At 42.6% G+C, this 26,761-nt stretch overlaps 1 protein-coding gene across 2 annotated transcripts; it reads right to left on the reverse strand.

Annotated features, from left to right (window-relative positions):
- Window positions 1-273: 273 nt before the first annotated feature.
- On the reverse strand, window positions 274-26,516 carry mthfr (methylenetetrahydrofolate reductase (NAD(P)H)). 2 transcript variants are annotated; one of them, XM_028582839.1, is made up of 12 exons: window positions 26,311-26,516; window positions 23,058-23,330; window positions 20,541-20,779; window positions 16,886-16,996; window positions 14,282-14,475; window positions 8,749-8,999; window positions 7,084-7,218; window positions 6,268-6,448; window positions 4,031-4,213; window positions 3,033-3,134; window positions 2,821-2,940; window positions 274-1,190 (listed from the first exon to the last, which is right to left on the reverse strand). In XM_028582839.1, exons 2-12 carry the CDS (start codon window positions 23,309-23,311, stop codon window positions 906-908), a joined length of 2,055 nt encoding a protein of 684 aa, XP_028438640.1. In that variant the 5' UTR covers window positions 23,312-23,330; window positions 26,311-26,516; the 3' UTR covers window positions 274-905. The 2 variants fall into 2 exon arrangements, with proteins under 2 accessions (XP_028438640.1, XP_028438641.1); XM_028582840.1 differs by lacking the exon at window positions 26,311-26,516 and adding an exon at window positions 26,013-26,075.
- Between the last annotated feature and the right edge of the window lie 245 nt (window positions 26,517-26,761).

The following is a 26,761-nucleotide window of genomic DNA, read 5'->3' on the forward strand; positions in this document are numbered from 1 at the left end:
CGGAGCGTCTTTTTGAAGTTGAAAAAAAAAGAATTTAAAAACTGACCTACGTCGAGCGTTTTTTTGACAGCCGACCAATGGCAAGCGGCGTAACCAGACCTGTCGTTTCCTTAACAACAAGAAAAAAATTGTGTCGGAGCACAGCGAGTTATATGATATGACCGGGTGCTCCCTGTACAGAGAACTCACTTTGTTTTATCTAACGTTAGCATTAGCACCTCTCTCTCTCTGTTATTTCTCTAGCTTGCTCCACCACTTTGTTTAATCTAATGTTAGCATTAGCACCCCTCTCTCTCTCTCTCTCTCCGTTATTTCTCTAGCTTGCTCCACCACTTTGTTTAATCTAACGTTAGCACCCCTCCACATAGCGCTCTAGGATACTGTAGCAGTAGCTGTTGTTATAGCCACAAAAGACGCTCTTGTCTGCTTTTTGGAATAAAATGCTCCCAGCTTCTTCTTCTTTTTTTTACTACAAAAGCGCCCTAGTCAAATAAAAAAAAAGACACCAAATGTGAACAGACTTTAGAGTATATTTAATTTTCACAGTTCATTTTACGACTCATTTTTCAGTGAGATTTGTCCTCGAGGAATCTTTAAAGAAAATATAATAAAAGTGTAGTTTTATCAGCGAGGGGGGAGTGCTACAAAAGGATGAAGCTACTGATCATGGAGGTAAAAAATATTTAACGTTTCCTATTTAGTTCTGGTGAGACCGTACGTTTTCATTTTCCATTCACTTAAAATGTTAAAAAACATTCATAAAAACTTTTTAAAAAAATACTGTGATGTACAATCCTTAATCTTTGCTATGATCTGTTTTGTAAGTAGCAGCGTTTTGTTTTTTGGCAATGCATAAAATATCAACCGTTCTGTAGTGTTTCTTTCTGTCCCTAAAAAAGTAGATTTTATTTGGAGGCTGCTCCGTCGTTGAGTGGCTCTGAAACTGCGTCGAGTGGCTCTGGAGCTGCATTGAGTGGCTCTGAAACTGCGTCGAGTGGCTCTGGAGCTGCGTCGAGCAACTCGAACATATCGTCGATGACCTGCCACAGACAGCTCTCCAGAGGGAAGTCGTTGTCCACTAGGTTGACCAGGAAGTAGTTGTCGTGGATGTACTTGATGATCATCCGTGAAGGAGACTCGTCTTCGTAGAGCTTCGCCCACTGCTCGATCCACAGGGCGAAGGCCTCGTCCTGAGGGGAAGCGCGAGACAACAATTAGAGACGGGCTAGTCCTTAAACCTGCAGGCGTCGAACACAATGTGTTTCTTGACAGCATTGCATTCATTTCTTGTTTAGTAATTTGAACTAACCTTAAAAAAAAAAAAAAAAAAAAAAGAAAAAAAAGGTAAATACACTTTTTTTCAACCCTATTTTCCGATGTTTTTGTGTCTCAGTGACTGATGGGAACAACAATCTTTGACATTGGTCCAGTATTTAGTGAGATGGCTGCAGCCGGCAGCAGAGAAACATGCTACAATGTAAGTTAATAGGGCAATTGTCCAGCATGAGTGGCACCTTCACAAAAGTGCCGCTGACAGACTCAGATTAATATTCTAAGTGTCTGACATCATCATCTAAAGGATCCCTTCAGAGATGGACCTTTAAAACCTCTTTGAGACCTTTCTGTTTAACCAGAAACAGCTCTGAAGTCGCTAGTGCTAAACCCACCAGACTCCATTTAAAAAAACAATACTTTTAGCGTGTAAAGAGCCAGCATATTTTCACATGTAAATCGGTAAACTATGTGTTTATTTCAACCAAAACTAGAGTTGTGATGGCTGGAAAAGTGGATAGACGACCCAAAACGGCTTTTCATAGATTTATTCTTTTTCTGTCGACTTTGAATGAAGTGTATTTTACGATGTTAAAATGCCTGTTTATTTACATGGAGTCTGGTGGGTTTAGCGAACGCAATTTCGCGGATGTTTTTATGTTTAAAAAAAAAGGATCTTACTCTTTCACAGAAAGGTCGACCTCCTGAGAAATCCTTTCCATAATGTTTGTCAGACACTTCTGACAAACACTTCTAATCTGAGTCTGTCAGCGGCAAAACAAGCACTTTTGTGAAGGTTACAAACAGGCTCGGTAGTGAGGGATTCTGTGTTTAGCGGAGCTGGACCAGAGAAGACTGTTAAAAGAGATTGGTCATCACATATCTGTTTTAACAGAGTGTTCTCAATGTATCGCCCTCATTGTTCTCTGTGAAAGTTTGCTGGAAGCGATGTAATGTAGCGTTTATGTAGCCTGACGTCATCATACTCCGATTCTAGTCAGAATATGAGTCTGATGCTGCCTACTCTATCTGTAAAGTGTCTTGAGGTAACTCTGGTTGTGATTTGATACTATAAATAAAATTTAATTGAATACTGCTCCATTGGGCTGTGATAATGGGGTGTGTTTCCCGCCCTCGGACAATCTGATTGGTCCAAACAGCTCTGGTTGGAGCATAGTTGCTCCACAACGGATGAAGCCCAGACCAAACTTCCTCAAATGTTGTGGGCGGGGCTAAGTTCGGCCGGCATCCAGGCTAGCGTTTATGTGGAGTGAGCACTGCTCCGTACTCCGTTAAAAAAATAATAATAAAAAATAAATAAATAAAAGGCCTTTTGAAAGCTTGTAAGAAAATAAACGGAAGTAACAGTCCAACCAGCTTTAACAGTGCACAACACGAATAAGTGGCGTTCGCAGTGTGCGGTGGATCCAATTCCTGCTGATGTGGATTTTCGAAAAAGGAGAATTTGTTAACGCCAAAAACAAGCAACCAGCCCCAGACTGCACATCCCTAAAGCCCTGAACATTAGCAGGACCTGCTCGGTCTTACCTTCCAATACATGAAGCTGTCTGGGTCCACTACGGTCGGCTGAACGATCTCCCTGCCAGGAAAGATCCCCCACGTCACAGCGTTAGGCTGCATGTCCGGGGCGTTGGTCAGGTTACGGCCCTGCACGCCAAATATCCAGCATGAATAATACGTTCTCGCACACAGACATGGAATGACACGATGAAAGATGTGCTTTTTTTGGCCGAACTTACGTGCACGTTAACAATGTGGTAGTTGACACGGGGCTCATACTTCTTCAGTACTTTGAGGAGAGCGTTCACATTTTCACTGGAGGTGAAGAACTCCAGATAGGCCTGGCGGAGGAAAAACAAAACGGTTTAAAGCAGTGGACAAAAATCACCCCAATTCCCTCAGCAATCCATGCAAAACAGAGCTGCAAAGGTTAATCGATTAGTTGTCAAATATTAAATTAAAATTGCCAGGAAATCTGTAGGCTTGGGTGCAGATGTTATTTTCTTGCTAATCTAAATCCACAATGTTCCACTTCTGGGATTGCAAAGGATGTCCGTCTCCTTCCTCTTCCTTTGTGTTGGCGTTCTAACCGCCGGCTGATTTGTCCACCAACACAAGCTCCTTCCTGAGGCTATTTTGCAGAGGCACCGTGGCTTAGTGCTGCCCAAGACAATCGGGATTGATGTAAAGAAATGCCAATAAACTAGAGCACGTTTTTCCTACCAAGCTGGAATACTGTGTGGACTAGCCAGACCTTCCTCCGCAGTGCTGTGGAGGAAGGTCTGGCAATGGGAGACTATTTTCTCGCCATTTTTCTGATCACATTCCTGCTTGAACACGTGTAGTTATTGGTTAGAAGCCTTTATTGGTAATTTCTCACTGTAGAAAGTGCTGCTATGCTCTGTTATAGAGCTGCAATGATTCGATTAATCCGTTAGTTGTCAAAACTTCTCCAATTCCGGCTTCTTAAATGTGAATATGTTCCAGTTTCGTCTCTCCTCTGTGACAGTAAACAGAATATCTTTTGAGTTGTGGACAAAACCAGACATTTTGAGGATGTCATCTTGGGCTTTTTGGGAAACACTGATCCACATTTTTCCCCATTTCTTTGACAATTTAGAGACCGAACAACTAATCCATTCATCCAGAAAATAATCCACAGATTAAATCGACAATGAAAATAATCGTTAGTGGCAGCCTTTAATCCAAAAGGCACTAGACCCGAAAGTCTTCCTACCTTTTGGAAGACGTAGCCTCCTGCAGGCCCCCAGCCGGCTATGGGATCTGTGGAGGGTTTTCCGTTGATGTTGGGCTGGGAGTTGATGGTGAGGACTCCTCGTCGGTTCACCTTCTCCAGCTCGTCCTTCAGCAGGTTGGTCTCCGGGGCCAAAGGCTCATCGTTCCACGGCAAACACATCACCTAGCAGAGGAAGAAACCTTAGGCCACGATTTTACAAGAAAAAGTTGACTAGGGCAATTTTGTAGTATTGTATAATAATAATTTTAAAAAAAAAAAGACGGGTTTTGCTTCCAAAAAGCACCCGAGAGCGTCTTTTGTTACTATAACCACAGCTGCTGCTACAGTATCAAAGTGGTCAAGCTATCTAGAGAATGAAGGGAGCAATCGGGGAGAGAGGGAGCATTGCTTCTTCTAATGTTAGATAAAACTAAGCGAGTTCCCTGAACAGGGAGCACAGAGCGGCAAAGTTTTCTTCTACATTGTCTAAATCAAACTTTAAATTTTAGCCAGATGTCCCTCTTTTTGTCTGGATGTCCTCTCTCTTCCTTTGTGTTGGCGTTCTAACCTCGGGTGGATTTGTGAGGACTATGGTTAACTGCTCCTCAGATCTCTGCAGGGTAAATCCAGACAGCTAGTTAGACTATCTGTCCAATCTGAGTTTTCTGTTGCACGACTAAAACAACCTTTGAACGTACACATGTTCCACCAAAACAAGTTCCTTCCAGAGGCTGTTTAGCAGAGGCACCATGGCATTTATTTAATTTAAACCAATCACAATAGTCTCCCAAGACGATTGCGATTGGTTTAGAGAAATGCCAATAAATCAGAGCAAACATTTTTTCTCCGATCCCAGAATGCTGTGTGGACTAGCCAGACCCTCCTCCGCAGCGCTTTGAGGAAGGTCTACAAAGAATATGAATAGGGCGTTTCCTCTCTAACTGGGAGGTTTTGGGACCGATTGGTGGGATTGCTGTGGACCAAGTACACACGGAGATACACTGGTAAGAGCGAATGAGGTTTAACCATGTATCAGCTCATTTAAATAGCTCACGTTACTGTATTGTGTAAACAGTTAACTTCATTTAATATTGGATGTGGAGTTTTCTTTTGCGGGGTGCAAATGTTCCACCAGAAAAAATTCCTTCCCGAGACTATTTTGCAGAGTAAGAGAGTGAAAATTTCGATAGAAAAAAGTCCCGAAATATCGTTTAAAAAACGTTTACGCTTGTCTGATGTGGAAGAGTTGGTGTATTCACCGAGTTAGTTGGATGAAAATGAACAGATTATTAGCTGGCTAACATTATAAAATCATGCCTGGATCAATGTTGTGAAGGTAACATTTCATTCTGTACAAACTCTGAACAAGGCCTCTCTCATCAGTTTTAATTTGCATCATAAATACTAACACGTTTTTCTTCCTGAAGGTTTATCTGCGTAAAACAACCTTGAACCGATCCTCCTCTCCTCCTCTCCTCGGAGGCCTCTCTCTTATCTTTCTACTCTCACGTTATCAAAGTGAATGGAGAGCAAGTAGATGATAGGATATGAACCGCAAAACAATCGTGATCGGACTGTTTTCTAACAGTTATTATAATTAGCTTTGTATTAACTCATTTGGCGATGGCTTGAATGTAACGGATGTTCATTAATATCAAAAAGCTACGCACTAAAGCTTTAATATCCAATATCCAGTATCCAACGCTGTCCAAACTGCTCCAAAAATTCCAAACCCAAGTTCATTGGGTACCCAGGAAACCAAGTGTGAAGTAGATTGAAAGAACAGTTCTCGACATATTTGACAGACAGGGAGGGAGACAGAGACAAGGAGACAGACAGGGAGGGAGACAGATAGAGAGAGGGCCTAACTTAACTTTATGGCGTCTGTCTGTCTGTCTGGCGCCCTGCTACACCCTGCTATGCCATGCAGTGCCCTGCTACGCCTGGGTCTGTCCGAGGTTTCTCCCTAAAAGGACGTTTTACTCACCACTCAAGGACTCTCCCTAAAAGGGAGTTTTTCCTCGCCACTGTATGCCACACTAAATGCTTGCTCTTGGGGGGGGAATTACTGGAATTGTTGGGTCTTTGTAAATTATAGAGTGTGGTCTAGAGCTACTCTATCTTTAAAGTGTCCTGAGGTAACTCTTGTTATGATTTGATACTATAAAGAGAATTGAATTAGACGTTACTATCAGTCGTCAACATATCAGAAGCATTCAGCGCTCCGTCTCTTGTACCTTGTGTCCGCTGCGGTTTGGTTGGGCTGTGATGTAGCAGGTGAAGACCTCGTAGACGCTCTCTTCACTCATCAGCTCATCGCCCCACATCTTCAGCAGAGCGTCTTTAGACGACTTGCTCTTCAGGTAGAACAGATAGTAGTCGTTCAGCTCGCCGAATGCTGGAGACGAGGAGTTTCCCCTGAAGACATCAACAACAGGACACTTTTTTTTAGTTGTTTCACAGTAGGCTTTACGATTCTACACTAACGCAAAACAACATTTTTAGGAATGCATCTAACGATTTTTTTCTTTCTTGGTCGATTAATCCGCGGATTATTTTCACGGTTAGTCGTTTCTTCTATAAAAAGGTCAGAAAAAGGTTGAAAAATGATGATCAGTGTTTTCCAAAAAGCCCAAGATGACGTCCTTAAATGTCATGTTTCGTCCACAACTCAAAGATATTCAGTTTATTGTCCCAGAGGAGAGAAGAAACTAGAACATATTCAGATTTAACCCTTGTTTTGTGGATAAACCAAGGGTTAATACAGCACCTTAGTGCTTGTTTGTACAGCATTTTGGTCAGCTTAAACTGTGTTTATATGTGCTCTAGAAATAAACTTTAGTTACTTACTTTACAAAAAACAGGGTTTAGAGAGCAATTCTCAACAAAGTAAACGGAAGTACAAAACCCTTGTTGTCCTTCGGGTCACTGGGACCCGAAGGACAACACAAGGGTTAATTAAGAAGCTAGACTCAAACCGATTAATAGATTATAAAAATAGTTGGCGATTAATAAGGAAATGGACATTTAAGTTTTGTCACGTGCAATCGTACCATCGGCCGTTGGGGAACTCGTCCCAGTCCTGGGTTCGGTAGATGTAGCTCTTGGGCCGGGACGCCCAGAAGATGGGTCGAACGTCTTCTACCTTCCGTTTGGGATGGGCGCTCACTGCCCAGGGAAGAGGACGCCTGGCAAACGATAAATAGAAAAACAAGCTCTGAAACTCTGGAGCATCTTGAATGGCAACAAGGCAAACAAAGAGCAGTGGGCTGTTCCACTAAACAAAAGATGTGCCCAGGTCTTTGATATACCCGTTTTCACGAATCCCCAACACTGGTGAAAACATCCATCTCACCCCGGGACACTATCTGTTTGAACCACTGATGTTTCAGGACAATTAAAACACGGACAAACAGACATTTATCCAAATGCCATAACTGCACTTAACGCTACTTGAGTATTAAGGATGAATCGTGCAATGAATGTCTTGTAAACAGAAATAAAACCAATAGAAAGGCCATTCCCATTCAAATCAACGTAGCAGAATGGTCAGAGCGGAAGCTATTTTTATGTGTGCCATTATCATGGTGACGTATAAACTAGCGTATAAACCAACTTCTAGAAAGTCATGGAGGTGAGGTTTTGCAGTCAGGGACATATGAGCAGTGGCGTAGTAACGTTACGAGGCAGAGAGCCATCTGCTAAATTCGTCAAATTTAAATAACATTACTTAATGCTTCATCAACACAGAGAACATTGTTTTAACAGGATGGGTGACAGCTTTGTCTGGCTAGTTTTCTGTTAATGATGTGGCGCGGGGGCGTTATTATGGAACCCACGCAACTTCTAGGCAAGACCCGCCCTTCAGTAGCATTCACACGCTACTAATCGACCAGGCGTTCATGCTTACGCAACCTAACACGATCCGTTCAGGTCCTATCCCCTGACCAGTCGGCTTTCCTAACCTTAACCACTCGAGGTCAATGCCCCAACCAATCGGGCTGCTTCGTAGGGTGGGACTTGCCTAGAAGTTCCGTGGGATCCATAATAACGCGGCATGGGGTTATGGCGGAGTTAGCAAGCTAACATTAGCCAACTTACAAGTTGTCCACCGGCTGGCTTGCTGTGCTTCATGCCACATTGGTTACAGAGAATGAGCCAAACAGCGGGCTGGGTTCCCCCCACACTTGCTCCCCCCCCAGCCCTGGAGAACGTCTCCCATAACACATCCATGGTCGGGACGCTCTCCTCCCAGCGAGTTGCGTCACAGTTTACGGCACCAGTGACGCGTGTTGTCAACATGACAACTAACAACAACTTTTCTAAAAGGTCTTGTATGGTGGCTCGTATCAGGTTAGATTTGACAGGAAATGAGGACGCAGTAATTTGTTTTGCTTTTTAATCTTTTTTCAGCTCATTGCAAATTTCCTAAAACGCCACGACTACTTTTGACTTTTGCTTAACATAAAAAACGTGATTTATAAAATCATGCCAACAATTATTAGTCTACTTTAATAGCTTAGTATTCTAGTCAAAAGATTTATGTATAAAAGGTTTTAGGCTGCCCTACACGTTGTTGTAGGCCCAACTTAATATGCAACTTCATTTTATACAATATATGTAGTAGGGGGTCCCTGCTCCGTCTCTCTTTCAGTTAAGGGGTCCTTAGTTTAAAAAACGTTGAAGACCCCTGTTGTAAAGCAAGCGGAGCGACTGACCTGGGGTCCTCTATCCACAGGCCCAGCTGGCGGAGCACCTCCATGGTGGCCACCTCTCGGTTCAGGGTGTAGAAGTGGAGCCCCGGTACCTTGCCGCTGTCCAGCAGCACGCGGCACATCTCCACCGCCTGTTTGATGCCGTAGTTACGGATGGCAGCGTCGTTGTCTTTGATGGGCTCGATGACTCTGGTGATCTCCTCCGGTACCTCGAGCTTCGACAGCTTGACGAGCTGACGCAGAGACTGGTAACCCTGGAGAGGAACACGTTAAAGTCCAGCTTTATCCCAGTGGATGGTCTGTTTGAAACCAGCATTTCCCCCGGTGTATTGTAAGCCTGGTGGCCTAACCACTGGGAATTATTTTTAAGGGCCCTATCTTGTACCCAGCGCAGCACAGCGCAAAGCCCGACGCAAGTGTCTTTGCCAATTTAACACCGACGCAGTGGTCGTCAATTTCCATCCAGCGCCTACGTTGTTTAAATAGAAAAATGCACCTGGTCCCATCTGTGGCACATGGGTGTGCTGGTCTTACAGGGAGGTGCGTTCAGGTGCATTCTGGGCGAGCTGGTCTTCCAGGGAGAGCTGGTCTTACAGGGAGGTGTGTTCAGGTACATTCTGGGCGAGCTGGTGTTACAGGGAGATGCGTTCAGGTGCATTCTGGGCGAGCTGGTGTTACAGGGAGGTGTGTTCAGGTGCATTCAGGGCGTGCTGGTCTTACATGGAGGTGTGTTCAGGTGCATTCTGGGCGTGCTGGTCTTACATGAAGGTGTGTTCAGGTGCATTCTGGGTGTGCTGGTCTTACAGTGAGGTGCGTTCAGGTGCCTTCTGGGCGTGCTGGTCTTACAGGGAGGTGTGTTCAGGTGCATTCTGGGCGTGCTGGTCTTACAGGGAGGTGTGTTCAGGTGCATTCTGGGCGTGCTAGTTTTACAGGGAGGTGCGTTCAGGTGCATTCTGGGCGTGCTGGTTTTACAGGGAGGTGCGTTCAGGTGCATTCTGGGCATGCTGGTCTTACAGGGAGGTGTGTTCAGGTGCATTCTGGGTGTGCTGGTCTTACAGGGAGGTGTGTTCATGTGCATTCTGGGCGTGCTGGTCTTACAGGGAGGTGTGTTCAGGTGCATTCTGGGCGTGCTGGTCTTACAGGGAGGTGTGTTCAGGTGCATTCTGGGCGTGCTGGTCTTACAGGGAGGTGTGTTCAGGTGCATTCTGGGCGTGCTGGTCTTACAGGGAGGTGTGTTCAGGTGCATTCTGGGCGTGCTGGTCTTACAGGGAGGTGTGTTCAGGTGCATTCTGGGCGTGCTGGTCTTACAGGGAGGTGTGTTCAGGTGCATTCTGGGCGTGCTGGTCTTACAGGGAGGTGTGTTCAGGTGCATTCTGGGCGTATTGCTATCTTGAGGCAGCAGAAAGGGATTGTGCCATTGACCAACAAAAACCTGAGGCCTGGACTATGAAGCAAGATTTGGCGTTAACGAGGTAACTTCAGGTTCAACCCAGGGTTTTGCGTATCATGACGTCGGATCACCTGTTATTGGGTTAAATCACCATGGTAACTTATGCTAAACACCTAGCCTGCTCGGGGGCAGGTTAAGTTGGAGATTAGTGATCAACGGGTGTAAAAGCACCTTTACTGACCAATCAATACGCGATTGATTACGCAGTCACCGTTCTTACAAGATCCGGTAGAGCTTGTTGCGCAGCGAGAGAGAGAAAGAGAGAGAGAGAGAGAGAGAGAGACTCATAGTTAAAACATTTAGAGACCCACAACCCCATTAACATTCCCTGATGGGTATCTTTTTGAAAAATATACATTTTCAGTGGAGGGAATTGCATATCGGCTATTTGTCGGCTTGTTGAGCCGTGTGTCACCAATGGGCACATCGGTTTAAATTATGTTTTTATATTTTTTATTTTCTCTCACGATCGCTTCCCACTGCCAGGGTTGCAACTGAAATGAAAGGCTAAAGTAATGGCAGTTTAAGGAAAGCACAAGTGTAATTATGGTCAGATCTTGGTCCTGACTGATGGGGAAGTGAAATTGTTAAGCGTTGTGATTACGCATAACAGCGTCAGCTATTTATTTTTTTTGCCAGCTGTCCTCCTGTTTTAGGAAGCAGCGACTGTATTGCATTTTGCCTGTAAAACAGTGTCTGTGTCCTTTATATTTACGTAGAATTATAATTTGCTCTTCTCATATAAAATATGCAGCTCTGGTAGATGTTCGCGATTGGTCGTGCTGTGCAAACACCGCCCGATAGGTTGGATATTTCAGCATTCAGGTTTTCAAATGCATTTCATATCTTGTATGTAGGGTACTACCCAAGAAGGTTAGTGCGGGGACAACCTTCACCCACAGGAATAGATTGGAATGTGTGAATCTATTAGGAGCATCGGCCATAAAAGGTGTAGTTTGAAGTAAACTGTTCCACTGAAATAGATAGTCTGGATTGTGGGAGGACAAAAATTATAAAGGAGGAGTTATTTTGAGGTTTGTTGAGACACTATGGGTACATGCTCTTAGGAGTGCGTACACATGGTTATCTCCCTTTCTCTGAGAGAAACCTTGGCATATACATTTGGTGCATTTGTTCAAGTCTTCCTCTCATTTCCAGATATTTTCCCAACTCACCGCCTCTTTTATGTGAACGCGCACGTTGCTAGATTGGGAAACCCTGGTTTGATTGAACTAGTTGATAACCACCGTTGTGACACGGGTTATGCAGGACCGCGGTTCTTAGGTTAGGTGAAGCCGGGTAACCGAAAGAAATCCAGGACATGTTGATCTTGCTTCGTACTACAGGCCTCTGATCTAAAGTAGGGGTGTGGGAAAAATCGATTCAGCATAGTATCGCAATACTGTATCGATACAAAGACAAGTATGGATCTTTTATTATATATGTCTTGGTTAGTTTGTCTGCTTGACAATCCCATTTTGCAGCAATACAATTGAAGTGAGAAATTTATCTTTCTAGATAAAACAGACGTAGAAAAAGTTTTCTTTTGGGCACATCATCTGAAATTGGGAAAGATTTAAAGTTGGAAAAAAGGTAGTAAATTGCAATATATATCGCAGGATATTGCAATATGTTTAAAATCGCAATAATATCGTATCGTGGCATAAATATCGTGATATCGTATTGTAAGGCCTCTGGGGATTCCCACCCCTAATCTAAAGTCAATAACGCAGCATTTCATATTTATTTTAACGCCTGCTTCACCTCGTGGAGTTTTGAGAGCATAGTGCTCGTTCCATTTATGATCTGCTCGTGCGCTTTCACTTCACACACGAGCAGATCAGTTTCTTCTCCTGGAAATCTCTCCTTCCTGCTTAGACAATCCGCCATCATAATCCGGGTATATACAGAAATCCTGGGAGGTAAATTTAATACCTTTTAATACCATTTCTAATACCTTTTAAAATATTTTTTTAAACCAACACGGCATTGAGTTGCAGGTTTATACGGCAACGCGTTTACTAACCATTAAACAGAGTTTGAGATTTATATAAAACTACATTCTCTTGGCCAATAGAACAATGCAGATATGGAAAGTCAACAGACTAGATTGAGACTCACTGACTTTGGAAAGATCTTGCATTTATTCCACCTTCAGAATGAAATTAAGAGATGAAATAAAATGATAAATTAAAGCAGTTCAAAGAAACAAGCATTCACTGATGCCATTATAACCACTTAACACTAAGCAAACTTTCTTCTGTATGTACAGACACCTTATGCACAAATGAGTACACATGGAAAATATTCAATGAGGCAAGTGAAATAAAAGAAAACAGTACTGCAGCTATCGATTATTTTAGTAATCGAGTATTCAGCCGATTAATCGGATAAGAAATACTTTGCTTCACAGTAAACAGCAATAGCAAATATACAAAAGAGAGGTTTACTTTTTTCAAAAGAGCAACCTTTTTTATTGCCTAAAATTGCATACAATAAACAGGGATAGATGCTAATATTTTTAAGCACGGGCCGCATGGGCCACCAAGCCCCTTATTCTGTTGGCTAAAGTACATTTTCGGTGGCCCAAAAGTAAATACTTTTCACGCCCTTCTCCTTCTTGCCTCTTTGCACTGGATATGCATAAGAGCTGTTCACTAAGCCCAGGTAAAGTGTGACTGTACTAAGCTTACAGCAGGTCCATTCAACTACACTGCTGTGTGTGTGTGTGTGTGTGTGTGGGGGCGGGGGGGGGATAAAGAATGCAGACATAACCGGCATGGTCCGGTGGCGTCAACATTCACAGGGATATTAAGTAGCCATGCTCCAGGGGGAGGAGGGGCTGGTTTGTCTCCGGCAGCAGCTAAGTTTACAGAAATTTCAAGATTAGTAGCAAACTAATGAACAGTTAGAAAATGAACCGGAAAACACCTAAAATCCCGGCATTAAAAGAATGGGCCAACACCATGATACAAACAGCTTCATATGAGCATATGCTAATATAATGCTAAAAAAAAAAAAAAAAAAAAGTTTCTGGACATACATCACACAGACTGATAAACCTGTATTATGAACAACACTGCTAAGCATTCCAATGGTTAAGACTTGGTTTGTATTGTAACGGGAAATGTCTCTGTATGGGATACGCTGACCTGTCATGCACCAAAAGGAAAAAGCAATAATAAAAAAAAAAAAAAACTTGAATTACAAAAAAGAAAACAAACCGGAAGCTTTCGTTTTAGCTTGTTGGTAAAACATGGCTATTAGCAGAATAGCACGCTGTAGGCTGGCTGTGTAAAACTTTTACACAGCCCTTAGACAGCCTACCTTGTGTCGGGTTCGCCCCGTTGAATGGACGAGCACACCGGATGTTTTCTACTGAGGTGATGTAGCAGCATGTTGTCTCTTCTCTTAACCCCTCGCTATCAGGGCTGGGCGTATCGATCTAAATATCGGTAGTAGTGATTCCAAAAAGGAGTATTGGTATCGGCTTGATACTGTCGTGATGAGATCGATACTTCTTTGCAGTTCCTCTCCCGAGTTCATGCGAGCACAGCGTCTCTCCAAGTCTGTGTGCGCAGCTCTAGTTCTCTCTCTCTCCCTCTCTCTGATAACAGCAATGCTCCAAGGTACAAACGCGCCTGGCTTTTAAAGGGAATGGGAGATGATCTCCGATCGGTTTATTGCATGTTAAGCCCAAAACACACCTATGAATTAATGAAGACACTAAGTACAGCCCTTTTTAACCATGCGCCCGGACCCTTTTGTCCACCGCTAAAAAGTCCAAAAGTGAATTTGTTCACGCCCGAAACGTACCTGCGCCAGGTGCTTCACGCCATGCACTTAGACCGTTAAAATAGGGCCCTTAATGTATGAAGTTGGGTTTTTTTAAATGCAAGTTTGTTTGTTTTTTTACGGCTCCGTTGGAAACTCAGACGTAGTAATATTTTCAAATCTCCAGTTAGCTTTTAGCATGTGTAGTTTGTGTGTGTAGCCTCTCATGAGGAATTACAATACAGAGTAATGACAACAACACTGCTGGCGCACTGTTAACTTAACTTGTTTCTGGAGGCAGCCGTGAGTTACCTGAATGGGGAAGATTCCCGGTAGGATGGGACACGTGATACCAATCGCCCTGCAGTCGTCCAGGAACTTGAGGAACGTGTCCGCCCTGAAGAACAGCTGGGTGATGATGAAGTCGGCTCCAGCGTCTACCTTCTCTTTCAGGTGTCGGAGATCCTCCTCGTAGCTCTCTGCCTCGGGGTGGCCTGTAGGGTAGCCTGCACATACAAACATATTTAAAATCACTGACCGATACTTCAAATAGAGAGAGAGAGAGGTGAAGTCCCTCCCCTTTTGGTGGACCAACAATATTTCGGAGACGATATGTACAGTAGTGAACGGGGAGAGAATTCTTTTTTGATCCTGTTTTAATTGAGCCAAGTGAAGAAAGTCTCAGTTTGTCGTAAAACTGTTATCAAAGTATCAGACTGTGAAAATACGTCATCAGAAAGACTCCACACTTCTGAGTCTCCAAGTGGCGTCTCTGGAGCTACGATGTCTGTGTGTTTGGTACCGGGATGTAACATTACTTAAAATAAGGCCCTGAGGCCTGTCAAATCTCACTCCAATTTATTAATTCCCACCTAACTTCGGACTTAAGTTTACCAGAACACAAAGTCCAATTAAGCAAAGTTTACTGAAGTCCAGCATTTAAGTTAAAACACACGTGTGGGTACACAAAACAGATCTGAAGTATCCCTGACCGCAGACAACGTATGCGGGGTACATTCCTGGACTTATATGGTACTCAAAGCTTGAGCTAACTTTCTGTGTGTCCCGCGTCTAGTACACACTCAGATTCCTGAACTTATAAAAGGTAATCAAAGCTTGTGCTAACTAACTGTGTGTTCCCAAGTCTATGCATTATTAGGGTTGCAAAAATCCGGGAATTGTCCATGGGAATTAACGAGAATAAACAGGAATTAACGGGAATTAACTGAATATTTTTAATATTGCTTCTTATAATACTGTTAGTCTATAAAAGGGAACTTAAATGTAGTTGAAAAAAACCCATCTTGCAGCATAATCTTGGTTAAAACAACCTAATTTAATGCAACTTCAGTTGAATGTCCACGCACACAGTAATCAGCATAGGCTACTACATACTTGCCAACATTTAGTTTTTAAAATATGGGATTTTTTCTTTTTTTTGGGGGTGAGAGGGTAATAGATAACCCATTGCTATTAACCTGTGTGTGTTAATTGTATAGCCCACTCGTTCTTACATCTAGCTGATGGTTAGCTTACCACGCATATAACCATAGTAAATTAAAAGGCAGCATGCTAGCTACCTTCATATGTTAAGCTAAAAAGGTCAATGGTTTGGGCTACTACTTATGGTGCGTTCTTTTTGTCCACCGAAGTCGATTTACGAGTTGTTTTCCGGAGTTACGAACCGGAAGTTGCAAAAAGAACGCCACCGAGGTCGTATATACAACTTGTCAAGTCGTCTGAACTCAGAGGACCCCGAGTTCACTTTCAAAGATGGCTACGTCGTGCATCACACGTAGTAAACATTGTGGTTTTCTTCAATTTTAAGCACTTTTGTCATTGTTGTAACCAAATGAAGAAGTGGTACACATAGTGCTGTATACTGCTACCTATAGACATGTCTCTACAGTCTTATTAGGAGTTAAAAATAGTGCTGTATACTGCTACCTATAGACATGTCTCTACAGTCTTATTAGGAGTTAAACATAGTGCTGTATACTACTACCTATAGACATGTCTCTACAGTCTTATTAGGAGTTAAACATAGTGCTGTATACTGCTACCTATAGACATGTCTCTACAGTCTTATTAGGAGTTAAATATCGCCTGATTAGTTATTTTGTAGCTTGTGCAGCTGAAATTGGCTAGAGACGCTCGGTTGCTATATGACAACAGCGGCTTTAAGCCGAGTCTTGAGCAGAAAGCAGAGCAGTAGCCTAACGTTAACGTTAATCAAAACCTAATTTTCATATATCAAACTGTGAAATATATTTGTGTAATATGTCAATAACTGGGTGAATAAAATCCTAAATCTTACTAAAAATGTTACAAAAATCCATCTTTTCTCCGACTCGTAGTATCGTGTGACAAAAAGAACGCAACAACCCCGCGGTTATTCGTTTTCCGACACGGATGTGACGTCACACTCGAGCTACTAGTCGCGATTACAAGACAAAAAGAACGCACCATTAGCCTACTGCAGGGCTATTGAGGCCATACCCACTGCACAGATCATTTCTAAAATCCAACATTCAGCAGCAGATTGAAGACAGTGCTGCATTTGAGCACAAGGACTACATCCCATCCAAACTCCCATTATTTCCAATAATTCTCATGAAAGTTTCCAAATTGGAATGTTTCCAAAATTCCCCAGTTTAACTTTCCGTGGAAGGTTTCCGGAAATTTCCCGGAAACTTTCCGCCCCTTTGCAACCCTATGCATTATACTGGGGATACAACTTTCCTACTGAGACACATCTATACTATAGAAATATTTCTCCAGGCGAGAGATAAGATAAGAGAAGATAGACTTCATTGATCCCACACTGGGGAAATTCCCTTGTTACAGCAGGTCAAAAAAAGTCAAACACACACACACAGAAATAGACAATCTGGAGGCTGGAGGCTAAAAACATACCGGCAACGCAGATGTCAAAGTAGTCATCAAACTCTGATCGGATGTGTTTAACGAGGTCGGTGGCGTAGTTGAAGCCTCCCTCCTCTTCCTCCCAGTCGGCTCCCACTGGGTCTGTGGAGATATTACAACATCACACCTTATAGCTGGCCGACATACAGTACGTTACTATGATCGTCTCCAGAGCTATGCTCTAATTTCCCACTCCAACGTGGAAACAGCACATTATTTGAGACTTACTAATCAGCATATATAGTATAGGGCTGGGCAATATATCGCTATATTATATTGATATCGTGATATGAGACTAGATATTGTCTTAGATTTTGGATATCGTAATATCGATAATCGGTAAGTGTTGTCTTTTCCTGGTTTTAAAGGCTGTATTACAGTAAAGTGATTCTGAACTTACCGGACTGTCTATTATTTGTCTTTACCCAGTAAGTCATTAAATCATTTCTGGAGATTATTTTTCAAAAATCTCATTGTGTAAATAACATTTTGTGATATTTGATTTTCTCTGTATCGCCCAGCCCTAATATAGTATATACATAAGTCAAATTCTTTGATTGCAGCTTGTTAGATGTGTGTGTGTGGACAAAACAAGACATTTGAGGACGTAGTCTCGGGCTTTGGGAAACACATTTTCTAACATGTTAGAGACAAAACTAATCCATTCATCCAGAAAATAATCGGCGGATTAATCGACAGTGAAAATAATCTTCAGTCCCAGCCCTAAAAATGTTGTTTTGCATTAGTGTAGAATGGTGAAGTCGTCAAACAACTAAAAAGGTGTTTGTTGTTGATGTCTTCAGGGGAAATTTCTTGTCTCCAGCGCTCGGCGAGCTGAACGGCTCCTACCTGTTCTACCTGAATATTTTCTAGTTTCGTCTCTCCTCTGTGACAGTAAACTGAATATCTTTAAGTTGTGGACAAAACAAGACATGTTGAGGACTTTGTCGTCTTACTTTTAATAGGAAATGTCAAAACAATGTGTTTCCTAAAGCCCAAGATGACGTCTTCAAAAGGTCTTGTTTAGTCCACAACACAAAGATATTCAGTTTCCTGTCACAGAGGAGAGAATAGACTAGAAAACCATCACATTTAACAAGCTGACATCAGAGAAGTTTTACCTTTTCCTCATAAAAACATGACTCAAACTGATTATCAAAATATTTGGCGATTCATTTAACAGACAATTAGTCTCGCATTGCCAGACCTTCCTCCACAGCGCTGCGAAGGAGGGTCTGGCTAGTCCACACAGCATTCCTGGATGGGAGAAAAACATGATCTGGTTTTTGACTTTTTTTTAAAAACCAAATCACAGGGCGGCGCTAAGTCTTGGGGGCGGAGCTAAGCTCCGGACGGAGCCACGGGGCCTCTGCTAAATAACCTCTGGAAGGAACTTGTTTTGGTGGAACATATGTACATTCAAAAGTAGTTTTAGTCGTGGAACAGAAAACTCAGATTGGACAGATAGTCTAGCTAGCTGTCTGGATTTAACCATAGTCCTCACAAATCAGCCGGAGGTTAGAACGCCAACACAGAGAAAGAGGAAGGGGACAGAAAAGAGGGACATCCGACGGAATTTCTCGCGGTAACGCAGCAATCCGGGAAATGAAACGTCATCGATATACAGTACAGGCCAAAAGTTTGGACACACCTTCTCATTCAATGCGTTTCCTTTTATTTTCATGACTATTTACATTGTAGATTCTCACCGAAGGCATCAAAACTATGAATGAACCACAACCTTTTAAGCGCACTGACACAAAGGGCCTTGAAACCCTATCCGCGTGTTTAAACGACGTAAAATCCTGGATGTCCTTGAATTTTTTACATTTAAATGAGAGTAAAACCGAAGCTATTGTGTTTGACCCTGTTCTAGGAGATGGAAAAAATACTTTTAATACTGCAGACCTGTACTGTGACATTAAACCTACGGTCAGGAGTCTGGGAGTGGTTTTGGATTCCACTTTAAAGCTAGATAAACCCATAAACACAGTGGTGAAATCAAGTTTTTATCATTAGCAGAGTTAAACAATATGTAACTTTCTGCCACTAGGGGTCTCTCAACCAAAACAATGGACGGTAAAACTGGACTTTTGATGACGTTGGGAAGTTGCGAGGAATTATGGGAGTTTTTAGTGTTAAACACCTTCGCTGCCGGTTAGAATGCATCAGTTCACGGACGAGTTTACCCATTCAAGTTTATTCACGTTACGTTTATTCATGTTATTGTAATAAAATAGCTGCAGTTTCCCCAACCTAATTACATTTTTCTTGATTAGATTTTTATTTGTAGCTGACCAGTTAGCTAGTGAGCCAGCAAGCTAACAGTAGCCAGCAGCTAAAACACAAAATATTTCACATATCAATATCACCTTTTGGATGGTTTCAACACCGGGGAGGACGGGGTTTGTTGTAACGCTAGCTAGCTACTAAACGAGGCTGAGAGACGGGTGTGAGGGGGGGGAGATTGTCGGGGAAATCTCCGCGACGGCGACCCAGGACGTTCAATGCCTGTTGTGCAGCAGCAGAACATCTCCCAGCTGCCCCGAATTATCTCCCCTTCACTTTTCAGAAAATCGTAACTTTTCGTTTTGGTGCTTAACCCACCTTTTGTCGGGTTAATTTAGTTAACCGTAAAGACAGCTAAATGCGAAGGGGGGAGAAATTCGGCACATAGCTACACCGGTAGCGCTACGGAGATGTAGCTATAGCTACCGCTATGGAGGTTTCCACTGTTGTGACTCTGAGCTGGGTCTGATATAGTCTGTTTCCCGACGTTTAATTAAACTGACGTTAGCGTCGTAATCACCAGGCACTGGAGATAAGTTCTGGCCAGGGGTTGCTGTGATGAAAGTAGCTGGCTGATAGCTGACTTGGGGCTAACGGTAACTAGCCGTTGTTGTCAGCTGTCATCCCGACTGAGTCTCTCTGCGCCGGTGGGAGTGAGGCAGACAGACCGGGATGTGCTACTTTGGCTAAATTAGCATTAGATTAATTGTCTATCTACAGCTAACGTTAATGTTACTAGTTATTTTTTATCTATGTCTTTTTGTTGTCTGAAGGATGTTTTATTCCATTTTCTTATCTGACTCTTATGTGAAGCACAGTGGTCAACTTCTGTGTTTACTAGTGCTATATAAATAAAATGAAATATGGAATTATGTACTTAACAAAAAAGTGTGAAATAACTTGTCTTAAATTTTAGATTCTTCAAAGTAGCCACCCTTTGCTTTTTTATTAATAAGGGAAACACTTCCACTAATTAACCCTGACAAAGCACACCTGTGAAGGTAAAACCATTTCAGGTGACTACCTCATGAAGCTCATTGAGAGAACACCAAGGGTTTGCAGAGTTATCAAAAAAAGCAAAGGGTGGCTACTTTGAAGAATCTAAAATATAAGACATGTTTTCAGTTATTTCACACTTTTTTGTTAAGTACATAATTCCATATGTGTTCATTCATAGTTTTGATGCCTTCAGTGAGAATCTACAATGTAAATAGTCATGAAAATAAAGAAACACATTGAATGAGAAGGTGTGTCCAAACTTTTGGCCTGTACTGTAGACTAGGTGGCAATTAATCGATTTATCTTTGCAGCTCTACAACCTCTCATGTAGTTTAGAATGTGACCAGATCGGTCCTACCTCCCCTCAGTGCCATGATGTTTTTGAGGCCCAGGTGCTTTGCTTTGGCCAGGTGGCCGCTGATCTTCTCTTTGGTCTGGTTGCAGCAGGTCAGGTGGAGGATGCTCTCCAGCCCGCAGTAGTTCACCGCTGTGCTGGCAATCATCAGAGACGAGGTTTCCTTGTCCGAGCCCGGGTCCCCCGCTGGGTGCCAGGTGATGTCGATAAACAGGGGCCCTCCGGTGCCCATACGGTCAAATCTGCAGCAAAAATCAATCACTTAGAAGAATGAGTCCAGCTGTTGCTTATAGACAATTATTCCATGGTTAGTTATAATGCTCTGAGACTATCTTTGTACTTTCAGTCACCTTGTTTTCAAATCTAAAAAGGTGTGTGTGTGTGTGTCCATTGTCAGTGTCATTTCCCCGCTTTCCATTCATTTCTATGAGAGCAGCCTTGCAATGCATTGTGGTTGCATCGCGGGGACTTTGGAGAAGCGGGGCATTGAGTAGCCCGCTCCTCGTTTGCATAAAGTTGAATTCAGCCAACTTTTTTGCAAACGAGGAGCGGGCAGTTCGGCTCGTCGGCTCTCAAAAGCTGACGAAATCTTTTAAACTGACCTTTTGTCGATCTGAAGTTAGGACAGATTCAGCAACTGCACGGTCTATCTCTCCCTTAAAATGTTTTCAGAAAAACGTTTTGTGAACTGTTTTCGTAAAATACGAGATGCGAACGAGCCGCCATTATGGTCGGTTTTGAAATCCGGGAGCAGCCAGCCCCATGTGACGCGTTTGTCCAATCAGCTGCAGCCTTTGCGGTTGTAGGAGGGTTCAAATTGTCAAAGAGTTCAGAAGCTAAATTCTTTGGCTAAACGGAGAGAGGTAACATTGGACAAGTTGGCCACCTGTGCAGAATCCAGGGTTGTGGCAGAGACATTTGGTGTCAGCGAGACAACCGTTCACCTCTGTGTATACGCGGTGTGCAGGGCCAGACGATTCAAGCTGTTGAACCAATTCGTCAATTTACCCGACGTGGCTGAGACACAGGCTACAGCGCACCGCAACTCCACCACGCACCTTTTGCCACAAGTGTACGGTGCGCTGGAGGGGACCCGTATCCTGATCCTTCCCCCATCCGATGGATACCACGACTAGAGTCATGTGACTAAAGCCCCTGACACACCAACCCGACGGCCGACCTTTGGCAGAAAAGGCCGTGGGACTGATCAGTCGGCTCCCCGATGTCCAAAAAGTGCCTCAGAACACACCGAAGAGACGCCGACTTAAGAGTACGTTCAGCATGTGCGCGAGACGTAATCCGTCTCCGTAACAGCAGGTGGTGGACGAACGGGTCACGTGGGTCTGGCTGCTCCTGGATTTTTCGACCGGGCATAATGTCGGCTCATTCAGAATACGATCTCATATTGTACTAAGATAGTTCACCGAAACGTGTTCCTGAAAACTTTTTAAGCGAGAAATAGGCCGTGCAGTAGCTGAATCGGTCTGCTTTTCAGATCGTCAGATTTTGAGAGGATAAGTCCCGCTCATCCGGCTCGTCATTTCCGTGTTAGCGCTCCACCAATCAGATTGGTCATTGAGTCCGACTGCCCGCCCTCCGACCCAGCATGTCAAGTCGGCCAAAATGAAGGTTGGTGTGTCAGAGCCCTTACATGTTCGCTACGTCACAACTTATTCGGCAAAGCTGTTTCCATCTCCCGTTTTGCGCATTAAAGCAACACTAGGGAACATTTCCCGCTTCGGTCCCCCTACAGGCTGGAAGTGGGATTGTCCGTTACATTACATTGTCCAGTTCATTCGAACTACAGATCCGCCACCCGATCTGGCAAACTTGCACAATGTAATGTAACGGACAATTCCGCTTCCAACCTGTAGGGGGACCGAAGCGGGAAAAGTTACCTAGCGTTGCTTTAACGCTTTTTCGAAAAAGGATAAAAAAACAAACAAAAAAAAAACACCTCAAGCGAGCGTAAAAACATTTTCTAACGCGATACTTCAAAATGCGCGTAAACATACGCTGATGGAAACACGGCTAGTGTTAACGAAAACAGTGTTTTTTTTTGTGATTGTTGCGGGAAAAAAATCCTTGATTATGCGGCACGTTTTGGAATATGCTTTATGATATTTATGCAATTTTATGCAATGAAATTGCGGGAATTTGCAAAAAACTGCAGTTTGATAAAAAAGAGAAAAAAACAGTGATTCCCCGTTACACGTTGCGTAATTACATCACTTCGTAACGTTCACATGGCAACAGGGGGAAAAGGCTGCTCTTGTGTGAAGTAAATGCAACATTTTTCAACTTTCTGCTAAGATATATTATGTGATTTTTTTTGCAACGAAAATGCGGGGATTATGAAATCATGCAAGCCCCGCATATTTCACGCGGAAATCGGCAATTTATGCGGCATAAATATGCAGACTTTGGCTGATTAAGCGTTGAATTATGCGATCGCATAATCGCGTTTTTTCTGGAGGGACTGTGCAATATTCCATTCAGATCCAGTTTGATTCTACGTGCCTCGAGATGAGGTTCACAGCTCCGCTGGCGGTGCGCGGGGGAAAGAACTCCAGCGAGAACCAGCGGTCCCCGGACTCCATCCTTCTCCGCATCTTGTCCCGCAGCCGGTCGGACCGGTCCACGTCCAGCACCGGCGTGGAACACCGAGAGCTCTCCTTGGAGCTCTCGCCGCCGCTGTTGTTGTTGCTGGCGCCGCTGGAGTCGCTCTTGCATGACTGCCAACTACCGTCCACGCGCTGAACCTGGTTCACCATGATGGCAGATTAACGTATGCTGAGAAAAAGAGAGGAAGAATACACAAAAACAAATCTGTCTCACTCTGTTGAGCGATACACACAGCCTTATTTAAAAGTTTTTCGTATATTTGGTAACGACTTCAAAGAAACTACTGACTAGGGCTGCCACCTCTTAGCCGATTAGTCGACTAATCGGTCGTGTTGGTCTTAGTCGACTAAGATTTCTTTAGTCGATTAGTCATTTTTTATGCTTATTCATGCTTAATTACTCATTTCCAAGAAACTTATGAGCACATTTATGGTAAACACCAGATTTAAAGTGGTGATTTTGCAGGATTAATTGTGGAGAAACTCAGTTTTACAGATGGTTAATTAACTACATTTATATTGTGCTTTTCTAGTCTTAACCACCTCTCAAAGCTCACAGCTCTGTCAATTAAATCAACTAATCGATTAGTCGACAAAATTGTATAAGTGTTAGTCGACTAAGAATTTCTTTAGTCGAGGACAGCCCTACTACTGACAGCATGTATTATCTTCAGGGCTTTTTTTTAATTTTTTTTTAACGTTTTGGTCGTCTTTTTCCAATCACTTTTGTTGCTTTTCCACCAATGTTTTTGTCAATTTTTTCAAAGTTTTTGTCACTTTTCTCAACGTTTTTCGTTTTTTAATGCACCTTTTGACATTTTTGTGGGTTTTTTTTCCCACGTTTTTGGAGCTTTATCAGAATCTTTCGTCACTTTTTTTCAAATTTGGTATATAAACTTTCTGGAAATGGGTCAAATTTGACCCGAGGACAACAGGAGGGTTAAATAATTTAAATATCATATTCATGAATCCAAATTTCAAATACCCAAACCATGCTTTAAGGCCTCTGGAATCCCACACAGGTGTTTTCAGATATTCTGGCTGATTAGACTCTGCTCAGGTTGGAGGTGGGCCGGAGCTTCGATGGGAACTTATTATAAAGTCACAAATTCTTCCTAGCAATAATTATACAACTGTCATGTGTTCCGCCCTAACAGGTGCAACAGCACTAACAGGAGACTCAGGAAGATGTCAATTACTCAGTCTAACCACACCCACACAGTCCTGGGAAGAGGCCCAATCAGCCACATTAACTACAAACACCATAAAAAAAATTTATACTTTCTAGGGGTGTAAGAAAAAAAAAAATCTATACACTTGAGTATTGCAATATTTTATTTAGCAATACTATATTGATTCGATAGATTTATTTTTTTTAGTTTACGTGCAAAAATATTCATGTAAGACAGTAGTTCATGTTTGTGTTGTGTATCAACCTCCTACTTCTGGATGGCTATGCTGAGACACACCACTACTGTCCTTGCCTAAGAGTGCCTAACAGTGCCTGACTTTTTGCTAGCAGCTAACAACGTAGCTATGGCTGAACTTTGGCCTACTAGTTCATGTTTGTGTTGTGTATCAACCCCCTACTGCTGGATGGCTATGCTGTGACACACCACTAGTGTCCTTGCCTAACAGTGCCTAACAGTGCCTAACAGTGCCTAACTTTTTGCTAGCAGCTAACAACGTAGCTATGGCTGAACTTTGGCCTACTTTAGCATAGAAACATTAGCTCACTAAGAACCTAACTACACCACAATCCCAAACTGGCAGTTTGATTTTCTGTGTACTGAATTGTTTACCTAAAGTAAACTTCTTTGACTTTTATGCACATCAAGTCTTTTTTTTAAATATTAGTTTTTCAAAAATTATACTATAAAAATATATCACCTTACACACAGTATCGAAATATATTGAATCGTGACCCATGTATCGTGATACGTATCGTATCGCCAGATTCTTGCCAACACACAGCAGCCCTAATACTTTCTGCTATTTTTTTTTTTAACTCCACAATTATATATAATTTCCAATAGGCTAAACGTGGTGTATTGATTACAAATTTAAAAACAAAAGGAGTGTGAAAATGAGGTAATTAGTTGGTGTTTGTGTATGCTGGGTAGTGGGGGGGAAGCCCCAAAAACGTCGAAAAATGCTACAAAACATGAAAAAAACTGTTTATAAGAAAACGTGTCAAAAGTGTTACTTTTCAATTTTGACATGAGAGGACAACACAAAGGTTATTACATAGCCCACTTTTTGATTCAGATTTTTACATTTATATATGTATATATTTTTATTTGTTTTATTGTTTACCTCTTTTTTTTCTTATTGTGTATTTAAGTACTCTCTTTCTTCTTAAAGTGCAGCTATGTTATGTCATCATTATGTAAGATTGCAATGTTCCTTGTAAGGATAATGACTGCTTTTTTATATATATATATATATATATATAGTCTGATGCCCGAACTGTTCTACGATTGTTTGTGTCACAAGTTTGTGAGAATTTGCCAATAAAGTTGCGAAATAAAATAAACAATTCTCAATTGAATGCGCAGTACTTGACAGAAGAATATGGGGGCGAGTTTAGATTAAATTTACATTATTTTGTTTTTTTAAATACTGCTTGCAGGCTTAATTTATGCACAAGAGACTACACATGCCTCCGCCCCCCCACACACACACCATGCTTTGCAGCCAGGATTAGCTAGGAACCGGCTGATCTGTGACGTTAAAAAATGTCGGTAAAAACTTTAGGTCCCAAAACACAGAGCGACACGAGCCGCTCGATATATACCCAGCTAATTAAAGTAGCAGCAGTAGTAGAGCATGCTAACGTTACATTACATACCAACGGCCTGCTAGCACACCGGGCTGCGCACAGCTAACGGTAACTACGCTATGTAACTACGTGCCTCATGAGATTTTTTTTTTTTTTAAACAAAACTTTATTGAATGTTATTTACATACAAAACGCCTCATAAGACGCTGCACTGGTTATGAATTTGGCCGTAAATAGACATAACGTAGCATACGTAACGTAACGGTAACTCAGGTTACACTCTACCACGCTGAACTTCAGGCTAAAACCAGTTTACGTTTTGTTTACGTTGAGAAAATAACAGAAAAGTAAACAAAGCCTCTCCCACCTTCCCCGGCGTGTTGTCCTTACGGTCTCCCCAACGGTCTCCCATCCGGGGCACAGACAGAATTTTAACTGCTGCAGCGCGTGGGACACATGCAAGTTATGATAAGAAGGTGGCACCATATGTGTAAAAGGCAAAAGGGTGGGACCATGGAGGGTGGGACTATTCAGATGTATAATAAGAACTGATCGCAGCCTGTCAAGCGGACACAACCACACAACCCATCTGTGTATATGTAGCGGAGCTGCTCATGCTGCGTTCACGTGCCGTGGGAAATGTAACAAACACAGCAACTTCAATGGAATCAGTGTGGTGGAAGAAGTATTCAGATCCTTTACTTAAGTAAAAGTTCTAATACCACACTGTAAAAAAATACTCTGTTAGAAGTAAAAGTCCTGTACTGAAAATGTTGCGAAAGTGAAAGTATGGAAGTATATCGTCGGGACTATCGTAT

This window comes from Perca flavescens, chromosome 7 (genome assembly GCF_004354835.1).
Source record: "Perca flavescens isolate YP-PL-M2 chromosome 7, PFLA_1.0, whole genome shotgun sequence".
NCBI lineage: Eukaryota > Metazoa > Chordata > Actinopteri > Perciformes > Percidae > Perca > Perca flavescens.

Excerpts from the sequence above, each read along its gene's own strand:
- mthfr (XM_028582839.1), bottom strand. The coding sequence starts at position 23,311 with ATGGTGAACCAGGTTCAGCGCGTGGACGGTAGTTGGCAGTCATGCAAG. Across the intron at positions 20,780-23,057 it reads GCTGTGAACCTCATCTCGAG|ATTTGACCGTATGGGCACCG; the intron begins GCACGTAGAATC and ends TTTTTGCTGCAG. Across the intron at positions 4,214-6,267 it reads CAAACCGCAGCGGACACAAG|GTGATGTGTTTGCCGTGGAA; the intron begins GTACAAGAGACG and ends TTCCTCTGCTAG.